This window comes from Monodon monoceros, unplaced genomic scaffold (genome assembly GCF_005190385.1).
Source record: "Monodon monoceros isolate NGI ecotype Baffin Bay Population unplaced genomic scaffold, NGI_Narwhal_1 Super_Scaffold_4, whole genome shotgun sequence".
NCBI classification, from domain to species: domain Eukaryota; kingdom Metazoa; phylum Chordata; class Mammalia; order Artiodactyla; family Monodontidae; genus Monodon; species Monodon monoceros.
In genome coordinates, this window is record NW_021703781.1 from 73,060,905 (window position 1) to 73,073,600 (window position 12,696).

The window sequence follows — 12,696 nt, forward strand, 5'->3', positions numbered from 1 at the left end:
AGTATTTTTAAAAGCTCCTCTAGTTATTCTCTATGGTGTTAGAAATCAGAATAGCAATTTCCTTGTGGACGTGGGAGTGCGGGAGGCTGGGATATTGACCAGGAGGGGATGGGAAGGAGATTTCAGAGGTACCTGAAATGTTCCTTATCGTGATCAGGGTGGTGGTCACACAGGAGTGCTTACTTGTGAAAATCCATCAAGCTGTATCCTTAAGATTGGGGCACTTTATTGTATTTAAGTTACACTTAATTTTTTTAAGGTTTATTTTAAAAACCTTCCCTACATGATTCTTAATGTACATCCAGAGTTGAGAACCAGCATCTTATACAATTGCTAGGCCTTCCCTTTCCCCTTCTAGAGGATGATTGCGTTTATCCTGAAAGTCCCGTTTGCTTTGTTTTGTTTCGTCTTTTAGGCCTTGAAAATCCAAACTGTGGGCATCCCAATCTATGCAAGTTTTTCATTCGTCTTCTCATTATCTTAACAGCTTTCAGAAGAATCTATGGGATTTTTTTTCTTCCACTGGTCCATGTAAAAGGAAATAAAACGACATGAAAGGGACTGCTCAAGTATTCAGCTGACTCTCCGAGTTAGTAATGGTCTCAGAACTTTGGCCCACTGTCTTGGTCTGTAGGGCTGCTATAACAAAACACCACAGACTGGGGGCTTATAAACCACAGAAATTCGTTACTCACAGTTCTGGAGGCTGGAAGTCCAAGATCAAGATGCCAGCAGATTCCACGTGGTGTCTGATGAGAACCTGCTTTCTAGTTCATAGACGGCTTCTTCTCGCTGTGTCCTCACATGGTGGAGGGGGCAGGGAGCTCTCTGGGGCCTCTTTTAATAAGGGCACTAATCCATTTTACGAAGGCCCTGCCTTTCCCTCATGACCTAATCACCTCCCAAAGGCCCCACCTCCTAATGACATTACCTTTGGGGGTTAGAATTCAACATATGAAGTCTGGGGAGACACATTCAGACCATAGCACTCCCATTTGTATCGTTGGAGGATGGAAAGTATCAGAGCCATGAGTCCATTGCCATCATTGACCCCAAAGCTCCCTGAGTCCAGCCCTAACTTGATGCGCTCTCGGAAGCACTCCTATGGGGGCATCAACAGTAACAACATACTCCAGCTGGAAGCGCCAAGGCTCCCCTTCTTGTGATACATCTCTGCTTGCCACACAGAACAACACACCTTGCCATTGTCCCTGGCAGGTTTGGCTCAGCCAGAACAAGAGGTAGGAAGGGAAGTAAACAGTTACGAGGTATGGCATGACTTATTTACTGTCCCACCTTTTTAAATGGAACTTTAGGTTTCGGAAAAAGCAAGGCAAGAGAGTCTTTTTTGCCACCGTGTGGATTAGTTTTCTGTTGCAGTGTAGCAGAGTACCAAAAGTTTAGTGGCTTAAACAACACATACTTATTATTTCACAGTTGTTGTGGGTCAGGAGTCCAAGCAGCCTTGCTGGGTCCCCTGCCCAGGGTCAAGTCTACAGCCCAGTGGCAGCTGGCTGTGTTCCCACCTGAAGACACAAGTGGGGAGAACCCACGTCCAAGCTCATGAGGTTGCTGGCAGATTCATTTCCTTGCAGCTGTATGACTGAGGGCCTGACTGCTTACTGGATGTTGAGAGAAGACCACCCAGGTTCTACAGGCCCCTGTAGTTCCCTGCCACATGGTGCTCTCTACAGACATTTCAGAGCATGGCTGTTTGTCCTTCAAGGCCAGCAGGAGAGTCTCTCTCACTGTCGTCTGCTAAGACAGAGCCGTGCATACCGCAAGGTAATCTTGGGAGTGACATATCATCACCTTGGCCATGTTCTCGGGGCTGGAAGTAAGTCATATGTTCTACCCACACTCAAGGGGAGAGGATTATACAAGGTGTGTGATTATGTAGCGTGTGTCCACCACAGCCTGTTAACCGGTGTCTTTGGGGAAGTGGTGGAGCATCAGCTGATGCCGTATAGACAACAAGTGGGTAAATTTAGCCTGATGATCACCGTAGAATCAGACCTGCGCTAAGGGAGCCGCCTTCCCAGCAGAGGACTGATGCCCTGGGCAGAGTGAGCTGGCAGAGAGGAAGGCTGGTGGGAAGGTGAGAAGGGGAACCAGTGGAAGAATTGGACAAACGAACTGGGAGTTGGGTCTGTCCTAGCCCCCATCCTGCAAGTTCTGTTCCCTAGCTTGCATCTGGCCAGGCCCAGCCAACAGGAAATGGTGATGGGAGCTTGGAGAATAAGAGACTGAGGGAAGCCAGGGGACTTCTCACTCTCTCGGCTGCAGAGGGCATTTTCCAGCAGTGGCTGTGTCTCCCCTATGGCTCCAGCTCTGCTCTGCTGTCCCAGCTCCTACCTGGCAGCCTCCTGTCGTGGTTCCAGATCCATCAGATGGCCCTGCTTCTGCTTCTGTTCTGGTGACACCTCCTCATCTGTGTACCCCTGCAGCTCCAGGCCGGTGAAGACTTCCTGCCGGTCTCTGGGTGCCTCATTCTCCTGTTCGCCTTCTCAGGTCTTCCTTCATCTGTGTGATCTGTTCTCTGTATTATATTTATTCTGTGTGAAATCCCTGGAGTATTTTAGGCTTTCCAGACAAGTCCCTGATATAAAGGGTTCTGAGGGGTTGGCAGGTGTGACCCACAGCCTCGATTATTCCTGCCACCCCTGCAGGGCCGGGACAGGGCAAGGCAAGTGAGACACTCTCCTTGTGTCAAAATACACCGTCATTCAGATTAATAGTATTTTAGTGGACTATCTTAAAAAAATCAAAATCAGTGCCAAAAATCTGTGACGTAAGTTGATGAATTACCACAGATGAACACCCCCATATTCCAGCACCCAGATCAAAACCAGAAAGTGCATGATCACCACCCCAGATGCCCCCCTCCCTCCTTGTACTTCCTCCAGTCACTGTTCCTCGAAGGTAAACGCTATCTGACTATCACGTTCGTTACAATGGCCAGTTAGTTTGAATATTGAATGAAGAGAGTCCTGCAGCCTGCTCTCTTCCATGCCTGCATCCTTTGGTCCAACATCACGTTTAAGAGATTCATCCACGTCTTCATAGGGAGCAGTAGTTTGTTTTCAAATAAGCAGGATCGTTTCCCCTTTTATAACATGAAATGTTACTTCTATATAATAACAAGCTTGTTGAAGAAAAATGAGAAAATTCAAAGAAGACAATAAAATCCAGTGGGACTCCCATCATTCAGAAGTTTGGCAGGTGACCTTCCCAAATTACCTTTAGATGCGCTTGGAGTTTTCTTCCCATTCAAAATGGGATTATGCAATGTGTTTTTCCTCAGAAGCTGATTTTTTTTCTCTCTCCAGATAGATGATTTCTTTAACCGAGAAACACAGCCTTGGGGGAAGAAGGCGATGATGAATTTGCCTTGCCTCCAAACTAATGGTGCTAAGTTGGAAAAGTCACTTGTCATTTCCCCTCTGTGAACTGTGCTTCCTTGTCTGTAAAAAGGGGATAAGGCAGCCCCTCAGCCTCCCTCGGGGCTATGATCCCTGCGGCCACGACTCGTGTAACAGCCCCTCGGTAAGCAGCCCCTGGGCAGATGTCGGGGTGCGGCTCGACTCACTGGCTCTGGAGAAAGAGCAGCCTCGTGACATTTCACCAGGGTCCTTGGGGATAATGGGGAGGATAAGAATGGAAAACTCCTGGAAAGCAAGTCCGTAGATGTCCAAGAGAGAAGAGGCTGTTTGGAAGCGCTGCTGAAACATGAATGACTGTCCACTTTCTATGGGAAACCACTGTCCTGGCTCAGCTATTTGGAATATGCAATGTCAATCTCCCGGAGTCTGCAGGATTGGGAAAACCTCGCGGAACAGCAATTCCAAAAAGGCCTCCCTAAGGTGACCAGTCACACTGTGAGGGTCCAAAATGCAGGGATGTAGGAGAAAGGCAACCCCAGAAAGGATTGGGTAAGGGCCTGACGGGCCGGGCTGCGTCCCCTGCCTCAAGGGCCAGAGAATGGAGGCACCCGAGGCAGAAGGACTCGGGGCGTCAGGGACAGGAGATGATGTCATTTCTACCTCCTCACTGTAAGAGCAGGGAATCAGGCCCAGGGAGCTGGAGTGACAGTTCTGGTTTGAAGATGTTACACTTGACGCCCACCATCTCACTGAATCCTCCCAACTGCCCCCCCTCCCCATGATGTAGGTGTATTTTCCATGTCAGTAAGAGTGGCAGCTGAGGGCTTCCCTGGTGGTGCAGTGGTTGAGAATCCACCGACCAATGCGGAGGACATTGGGTTCGAGCCCTGGTCCAGGAAGATCCCACATGCCATAGAGCAACTAAGCCCGTGAGCCACCACTACTGAACCTGCACTCTACAGCCCGTGAGCCACAACTACTGAGCCCATGTGCCACAACGAATGAAGCCCACGCGCCTAGAGCCCGTGCTCCACAACAAGAGAAGCCACCGCAATGAGAAGCCCGTGCACTGCAACGAAGAGTAGCCCCCTCTTGCCGCAAGTAGAGAAAGCCCGCACGCAGCAACGAAGACCCAACATGGCCAAAAATAATTAATTAATGAAATTTTTAAAAAGAGTGGCAGCTGAGCTTCAGAGAGTAGGCAGTTGTACATCCAGATTCCTCAGAGTGGCAGAGCCGGGGCCACCACGGACCTGGCCACAGGGCTCACCTGTTTCCATTTCCCTCCACAGGCCACTGAGAAGAGGGGAAAAGTTTATTTATTTATTTGGCTCCTAGGAGACACCCAGGAAACTTCACTTTAACTCCCAGGCTTTGAGGAAGTCCTGATGCGGGAGGTCTGGGATCACTCCCAGAAACAACTCAGATGGATTTGAAAATGTTGATTCCATAGCAGGGTTCCCCACCGTACCCCCACATACCCGGCTGTCTTTCTTCTCCAGTGGGAAAAAAAATCCAATAACAACAACAAAGCTGTGAATCTATTTCACCACACTGGCTGATTTTATTTTTAAAACCAAATTTCCTGTATTATGAAATATAGAACTTTAAGGAGGCACCCTCCTGTGGGTGGACCATTTACTATAATGCAGTGTCCACCCCTTTCCACTAGGGGGCGAGGTCTGCCTCAAAAGTGGGAACCAGAATTTCAGTGGCAGAAATTTGCAACTTAAAAGCTCATCTTGCAGGGTCTTCCTTGCTTAGTGGTTCAAAGTGAACTTTTTTTACATCCCAGATGAGACTGTGGTCATTCAAACATCTACAGTGTTCACATCACAAAATCTCTGAACCTGGGAAGTAGAAGTCTTGAGACAAAAATTCTTAAGATGATCTTACAAGCCCTCCTTACAAGTGAGAACTTCTTAGACTAGAATTTAAAAAGTCCACAGTCACCAGGCCAAAAGCAGTGACCATGAGTGTTGGTCAGCCTAACATATTATGTGCCATGTCCATGACCTTCTCTGTGTTTGCTTCTCCTATCACCCACCATCTGGCTCACCTCCCCAGACCCTCCCCTCCAACAAAGATGGCCCAGCAACTCTTTTAGGTCATGAAGTAGCAAGACAAGGGTTTGAGTCCTAGCTCTGTCCCTTACTAGCTGTCCCTTAAAGCATTAGGCAAGTCACCTAACCTCTCTGAACCTCAGAGTCTAATCTGAAGTGGGCCATAAGACCTGTGGTGTTAAATAAGTCGATGTGTGATTGGTAAAGCACCCAACACATAGTAGGAGGTTGATACAATTTATCTCTGTTCCTCCTCATTATTTGGAGACATTCAGTATTTATTAGGTCAAGATGGATGCTCTGTGATCTTGGGCAAGTCCTTTTTCTCTTCTGGGCCTTCTTCCCCTTATGCAAAATGAAAGGTCGAGCTAGGCACTCTTGGTAGACTTTCCCAGCTGCAATCATTCATTGAGTCCTCTGATTCCAGGAGAGCAGAAGAACAGAAGTGAATGGCTGTGCCTACGACCAGGAAAAGTAGGACCGGGGGAAGAAATGAACTGTCTTATTTTCCTATGAGCTCATCGGGAAGAGCAAGAAGGGCTTTTATCCTCACTCTTCTTTGGAGGGTTTGGTATCCTGGAGGCTAGAGTACCAGATGAGAGAGGACATTTTTGCTCTTGTAAGCCTAAGATGAGAAGGGGATGTGCTGGGGCCTGCCAAGCTGCTGGGGAGAAGGACGGGCTCCCCAGGAACTGGGTGGGGGAAGTCGCAGCCCCATGTGCACACAGGAGGATGGCATAGGATGTGTTGGAGGCTGGCCCACAGGATCTGAGGCCTTGAGAGCTGAGAAGCAGTGAGGACAGAGTATCCTGTGGGAGACAGAGAGGAGAGAACCCTCTGTAGGGAAACCTCTAGGGCAGTGCTATCCAGTAGGACTTTCGGCAGTGATGGAAATGTCCTATATCCACCCTGGCCAATATGGTGGCCACTAGCCCCATGTAACCACAGAGCACTGAACTGTGGCTAGTGTGACTAGGAAATTGAGATTTTAAGTTAATTTCATCTTAATGTATTTACATTTAAATCACCATAAATGCAAGTAGAAGGAACAGGGTAGCAAAGGTACCAACCACGGAACAGGACTGGGACCTTCCAATTTCTAGAGGCCCTCCGGAGTACTGAGTCTTTTAGTCTCTCCCCAAGGCCCGGAGAAGGAAGCATCAGTGGCCATGCCTGAGGGTCAGGCTGCAGTCATCACAAGTATTTGCCTGGACTGCTGGGCGAAGGCTGCCTCCTCAGGGGCAGGGAAAAGCATGTTGGGGGAAGGGAAGGTTCTAATGCCAGGGAAACAGAACTCAGCTCTGTATCAGGAGTCCCAGTGTTACCCCACTCCTACCTGCACTGACAGTTACTTAAATTTCAATTTATTAAAGCGAAATAAAATCAACAACTTAATTTCTCAGTGGCATTGGCCACATTTCAAGTGTTCGGTGGCCACATTTGGCTGGTAGCTACCGTATTGGACAGGGTGGAATAGGACGCAAGGCTCCCATGGCTCCACTTGGTGACTCTGAATGAGTTATGTGCCCTTTGCACTTTCAGCCCCTGACATTCATTCTACAGATTTCTCATGGGCGGCTGGCTGCTGTGGGCCAGGCGTGGGTTAGGGCTTCAAAGGTGAACAACACAGACAGCCTCTGCCCTCATGGAGCCCGCAGTGTGGGGAGAGACAGGTGTTGATGGAATCATTGCACTAAGCAATGCTTCAGCGCCCCGAAGCGAGGAAGCCCAGTTCTTTGAAAGCTTAAAGCAAAGAAGCTGACCTAGACCCCAGGAGGGCATGCGAGGCCCAGGGAGGGGTCTCTGCACGGAAGTAGCCCTTAAGCTGAGACCTGAAGTATGAGTGAGATTTTTTTTTTTTTCCCGCTGTGCCACGTGGCTTGTGGAATCTTAGTTCCTCAACCAGGGATTGTACCTGTGCCCCCTGCAATGGAAGTGCAGAGTCCTAACCACTGGACCACCAGGGAATTCTCATGAGTGGAATTAAAATGGGTTTGGATGGAGAAATCGGAACCCTCATATGCTGTGAAATGGTACAGCCACTTTGGAAAACAGTCTGGCAGTTCCTCAAATGATTAAACATAGAGTTGCCATATGATCCAGCAATTCCACCAAGTATATACCCAAGACGCATGAAGACATATGTCTATACAGAAACTTGGGCACAAATGTTCACTATTCATAGTAGCCAAAAGGTGAAAAGAACCCAAATGTCTATCAGCTGACAAATGGTTTAAAAAAATGTGGTAGATCCACACGATGGAATATTATTCAGCTGTAAAAGGGAATGAAGTACAATACATGCCATAAGGTGGATGAACCTTGAAAACATGATGTTAAGTGAAAGAAACCAGTCACAAAAAAGCCACATATTATATGATCCCTTTCATGTGAAATGTCCAGAACAGGAAAATATGCAGAGACAGAAAGTAGATTAGTGGTTGCTTAGGGCTGGAGGGAGGAAGAGGCTGGGGAGAGAGGGAGGGTGACAGCTAAAGGGTACAGGGTTTCTGTCTGAGATGATGAAAATGTTCTAAATTGACTGATGGTGATGGTTGCAAAACTGTAAACATACTAAAAAACTATTGAACTGGACATTTAAATGGGTGAATTGTATGATACATGAATTATATCTCAGCAAAGCTGTTTTTTCTTTTTTTTTCATTTATTTACTTTATTTATTTATTTTTGCCTGTGTTGGGTCTTCGTTGCTGCACATGGCCTTTCTCTAGTTGCGGCGGGGGCTTCTCATTGCAGTGGCTTCTCTTGTTGCGGAGCATGGGCTCCAGGCACGTGGGCTTCAGTAGTTGCAGCACTCGGGCTCAGTAGTTGTGGCGCACGGGCTTAGTTGCTCCGTGGCATGTGGATCTTCCTGGACCAGGGCTCGAACCCGTGTCCTCTGCATTGGCAGGCGGATTCTTAACCACTGTACCACCAGGGAAGTCCCAAAGCTGTTTTTTAAAAAAGGAAAAGTTGGGGGTCAGGAGAAGATTCGGTCCAGACTAGAACATGAGCTGGGGAGCCGACTCCTTTAGAAGATGAGGAAGAAGGCCAAGTGGCCAGAGGCAGGGGAGCAGGCAGAAACAGCTGGAGTCGTGGTGGATTGGACACTGGGGGGACTTGCGAACCAAATCTGTGTTTTGAAAAAGTCACTCTGAACGATGCATGGCAAAGGAGTGGGGGGCTGGCAGAGTGGGAATGAGGCTTAACGTTTAAGAGGCTTTTGCGGTGATCTGGGAGAGGTGAGGGGGCTTGGGCAGGAGTGACAGCCGTGGAGATGGTGGCCAAACAGACAGACGGGGAGAGACGGAGCTCAGCTCCTGCTCTGCCCAAAGGGAATGACCATCCCTCAACTGCCCTGCGTGAATGTTGGCTGTGCGGCCAGGTCCCCAGGTGACCACCCAGGGGTATGACTGTGGCCACTCAGGAGACAGAAACCTCCTCTTCTATCACAGATTGTGTGCATTCTTCCAGAAGTGGTTGCCCCAGTTTTTTAAAAAATAAATATTCCCAAAGGACGCTGGCCGGTGGCAGTATAAATTGGTACTGTCTTTCTGAGGACAATTTGGAACACTTTAGAAAAGGGCTTAGGATGTAAGCGACTGTGGTATATCATTATAATAGCGGCCCCAGTGAATCCCACCTCCCTGTGTCTGTGCCCCTTGGCCTCGCTGCTGCACTCATCAAGAGATGGAGACCATTTCTCCACCCTCTTGAGTCTGGGCTGGCCCTGGGCCTTGCTTTGGCCAATAGAATGTGGCAGAAGTAACATCATGAACCCCTTATGGTTCAGGAGTCTGGACCATAAGGGGCTTGCACCACCACCCTTGTCCTCTGGGAGCCCCGGGACCACACCATGTTGCAGCCCGGGCTAGCCTGCTGGAGACTGAGAGGCCACGTGGAGAACTGAGGTTTCGGCCAACTACCAGCACCAACAGCCAGACCTGTGACTGAGGCCACCTGAAACCTTCCAGCCTAGTGGCCCCTCCAGAGGAGCACAGCCACGTGAGTGACCCCAGAAGGAGCCTAGTGCCCCCTCCAGAGGAGCACAGCCACGTGAGTGACCCCAGAAGGAGCCTAGTGCCCCCTCCAGAGGAGCACAGCCACGTGAGTGACCCCAGAAGGAAATTCCACCGAAAAGGACTTCTCCAGCCAACCCTCAGAATCATGAGAAATAATTAATTTTTTAATCGATTTTTAAAAATTGAAGTATAGTTGATTTACAATGTTGTGTTAATTTCTGCTATACAGCAAAGTGATTCAGATATGTGTATATATATATATATATATATACATTCTTTTTCTTAACTATTCTTTTCCATTACGGTTTATCATAGGATATTGAATATAGTTCTCTATGCTATACAGTAGGACCTTGTTGTTTATCCATTCCATATATAATAGCTTACATCTGCTCACCCCAACCTCCCGCTCTATCCCTTGAGAAATAATTGTTTTGTTTTGTTTTGATTTTTGTGGTACGCAGGCCTCTCACAGTTGTGGCCTCTCCCGTGGCGGAGCAGAGGCTCCGGACGCGCAGGCTCAGCGGCCATGGCTCACGGGCCCAGCCGCTCCGCGGCATGTGGGATCCTCCCGGACCGGGGCACGAACCCGCGTCCCCTGCATCGGCAGGCGGACTCTCAGCCACTGCGCCACCAGGGAAGCCCAATAATTGTTTTTTTAAGCCACTAAGTTTGGGGGCAGCTTATTACCCAGCAATAATACTGAAAAACATGCTCTTTTGATTGAACAAATACACTTCAGGCATTTATACTGGTGAAAGCAAAATCCAGAAAAGAGCCAATGATTTAGTTGCGAAGGTGTTCCTTGCAGCATTGTTTATAGTGCAGAACGTCAGCATGATCTTAGCTGTCCAACAGTAGGAATTAGAATACTGTACACTATGCAATCATTGAGAAGCTATTGTTGAAGCATTCTAGCGGCAGGATTTCCAGAATATACCAATAACTGGAAAAACAAAAAATCTAAAAGCATGTGTGATCCCCTTAAAATATGCATATTTTAAATACATTTTAATATGAAATCGGTGGGTCCAAGCACATGTGCAACTTCAGTTCGATCGCATAAATTCGCTCTCTACAGTGGACGCCACAGGGTTTCTTCCTGCCGGCAGCGATGAGCTTTCCTGCTTCTCTGTGTCCCAGTCCCTTCCTGCCAGCCACGTTTGAGAGGCAGGCCAGTCCGTTCTCGGAGCTGATGTGACATAAAGCAAAGATAGCTTCAACATGTATTTCACTGAACAAGATTTCCTGGTTTCTTGGCCACTCAGAGACATCTTCCCCAGACCCATTTCTCACCCGAACAAAGGGGCCTGATAGGCTCCTGGACTCCCTTAAGGAGAGGGACCCATCAGGCCCAGCATCCCACAAAACCGGCAGGAAGCCAGGCTCCATGGGCGTGGGATGGGATGGCAGCTGGCGGCAGGGGAGCTGTCATGTGTCCACCCAGAACACCAGAAAGGGCTCAGCGAGTCTCGAACACAGTGATGAACTTTTCTTTATCTCTGCATCACTGAACAGCATGGCCAACTGCTTGGCTTCCCCAGCAAACTCTGCATGAGTCACCCAGTGTCTTACTGTGACCTGAGCATGTTTCCTGGCAGGCAGGTGCAACTGTTCCTTTATGCGCCCTTGAGATACCCAAGGAGTGAATAATACTTGCTGTCCCCCGTTCTAACACCAACTAAATATTGAATCTATAATGCCTTACTTAAAACAAAATAATATTGCCCCCGAGTCTTTTTTTCTGCCGGTTCAGTACCCAAGAGATGAGTCACTATTTTTCCCCCTTCTCCTGGCCGTTGAATCAAGGCTGAAGGTCCCTGGGGTCTGGGACACCTCCTTAATTAACAGGAAGCTTATTAACTCATGGGTTAATTGAGAAAATCATTTACCAAACCACATGTGAGCGTGCATGTGCGAAACCCTCAAACTGCCATAAAGACCAGAGACCCAGCTGTGGCTTGCTGAGCTCTTTCTTCAAATGTGGGTCACTCCCTGAACTAGGACAGGCTGCAGGTGTTCCCTTTGTGCTCAGACAGACACTCAACTCTTTAACCCCTGAAAAAAGAAGGAGGGACAAAGGCCTGCCCGGGCATGTTGAGGAGCAGAAATCTCAGAGGGAAAAGCCGAAGACCTCTTTCATGTTGAAGTGCCTTGTTTTCCTCTTACATGATGATATAATCTGTTAAATTCCGTTAGAATCACAAAGACCTGGATTCCACCTCCCCTTTCCTACAACTTTCTAGCTGTGTGACTTTCAGCAACTCACCTAACCTTTCTGAGCCTGAGTTTTTCATCCTCCCAGAGCCACTGCGAAGATGAGATGATATGATGAATGGGGGTGTGTGGTAGGCAGAATAATGGCTCAAAGATATCCATGCCCTAATCCCCAGGACCTCTGAATGTTACCTTACATGGCAAAATGAACTTCGCAGTGTGATTAAATTAAAGATTTTGAGCTGGTGAGGTTATCCTGGATTATCCAGGTGGGTCTGAAGTAGGCATCAGGGTCTTTATAAGAGGGAGGCAGCAGGTCAGAGAGGTGGAAGGTGAGGAGACTGTGGAAGGAAGAGATTGGAGTGATGCGGCCACAAGCCAGGGAATGCCAGCAGACTCTAGAAGGTAGAGGAGGTGAGGAGCCCTCAGGAAGAACCAGCCCTGCTGACACCTCGACTTTACCCCAGTGACACTGGCCATCATAACTGTAAGAGGATAAATGTGTGTTGTTTTATGTCACTGAGATTGTGGTAATTCATTACAGCAGCCACAGGAAATGAATGCAGGATGATGTGTAAATATAAAGTCCTCCACAAATGGAAGGATTTGCTGTAATGTTGCCAGAGCAGGTGAGGCCAAGGTCAGTGGGTGTGGCTGATAAGCCAGCAGGGTGGCAGCCTGCAGGTGTCTATTTGCATGGGACCGGCTGTGCTGCTCTGAGGCCCAGCAACAAGGCAGGACACAGAGGAAGTAGGGAGCATTGGCCCCATTTCTAGACGCACCACGGCCTGGCTGCAGTGCAGGAGACACTGCCTGGCACGTCCTGCAGCCTGAAGCCTGCAGCTCAAGACCGCTGGCTGATCTCAACCTCGACCTGGGTCACTGTCCAGGGGGCAGTGGAGAAACGTCCCCCTTGGGGCCTTGCGGGCCGCAGCCATCACTAAGATGTTTGAGCCAGAAGACACAAATTTCCCCAGAAACTTCCTCAAAGAAATAATGAAGTGAACCCTG

The 12,696-nt window shown here is 48.6% G+C and overlaps 1 protein-coding gene across 1 annotated transcript in view; it reads left to right on the forward strand.

Annotated features, from left to right (window-relative positions):
* Positions 1-552, forward strand: part of BTBD16 (BTB domain containing 16) — a 47,076-nt gene extending 46,524 nt beyond the window's left edge. Inside the window, exon 16 of the mRNA XM_029201025.1 lies at positions 416-552. Coding sequence (XP_029056858.1) covers positions 416-484 — 69 coding nt within the window. The 3' untranslated portion in view covers positions 485-552. The remainder of the gene's footprint in view (positions 1-415) is intronic.
* The last annotated feature ends 12,144 nt before the right edge of the window (positions 553-12,696 follow it).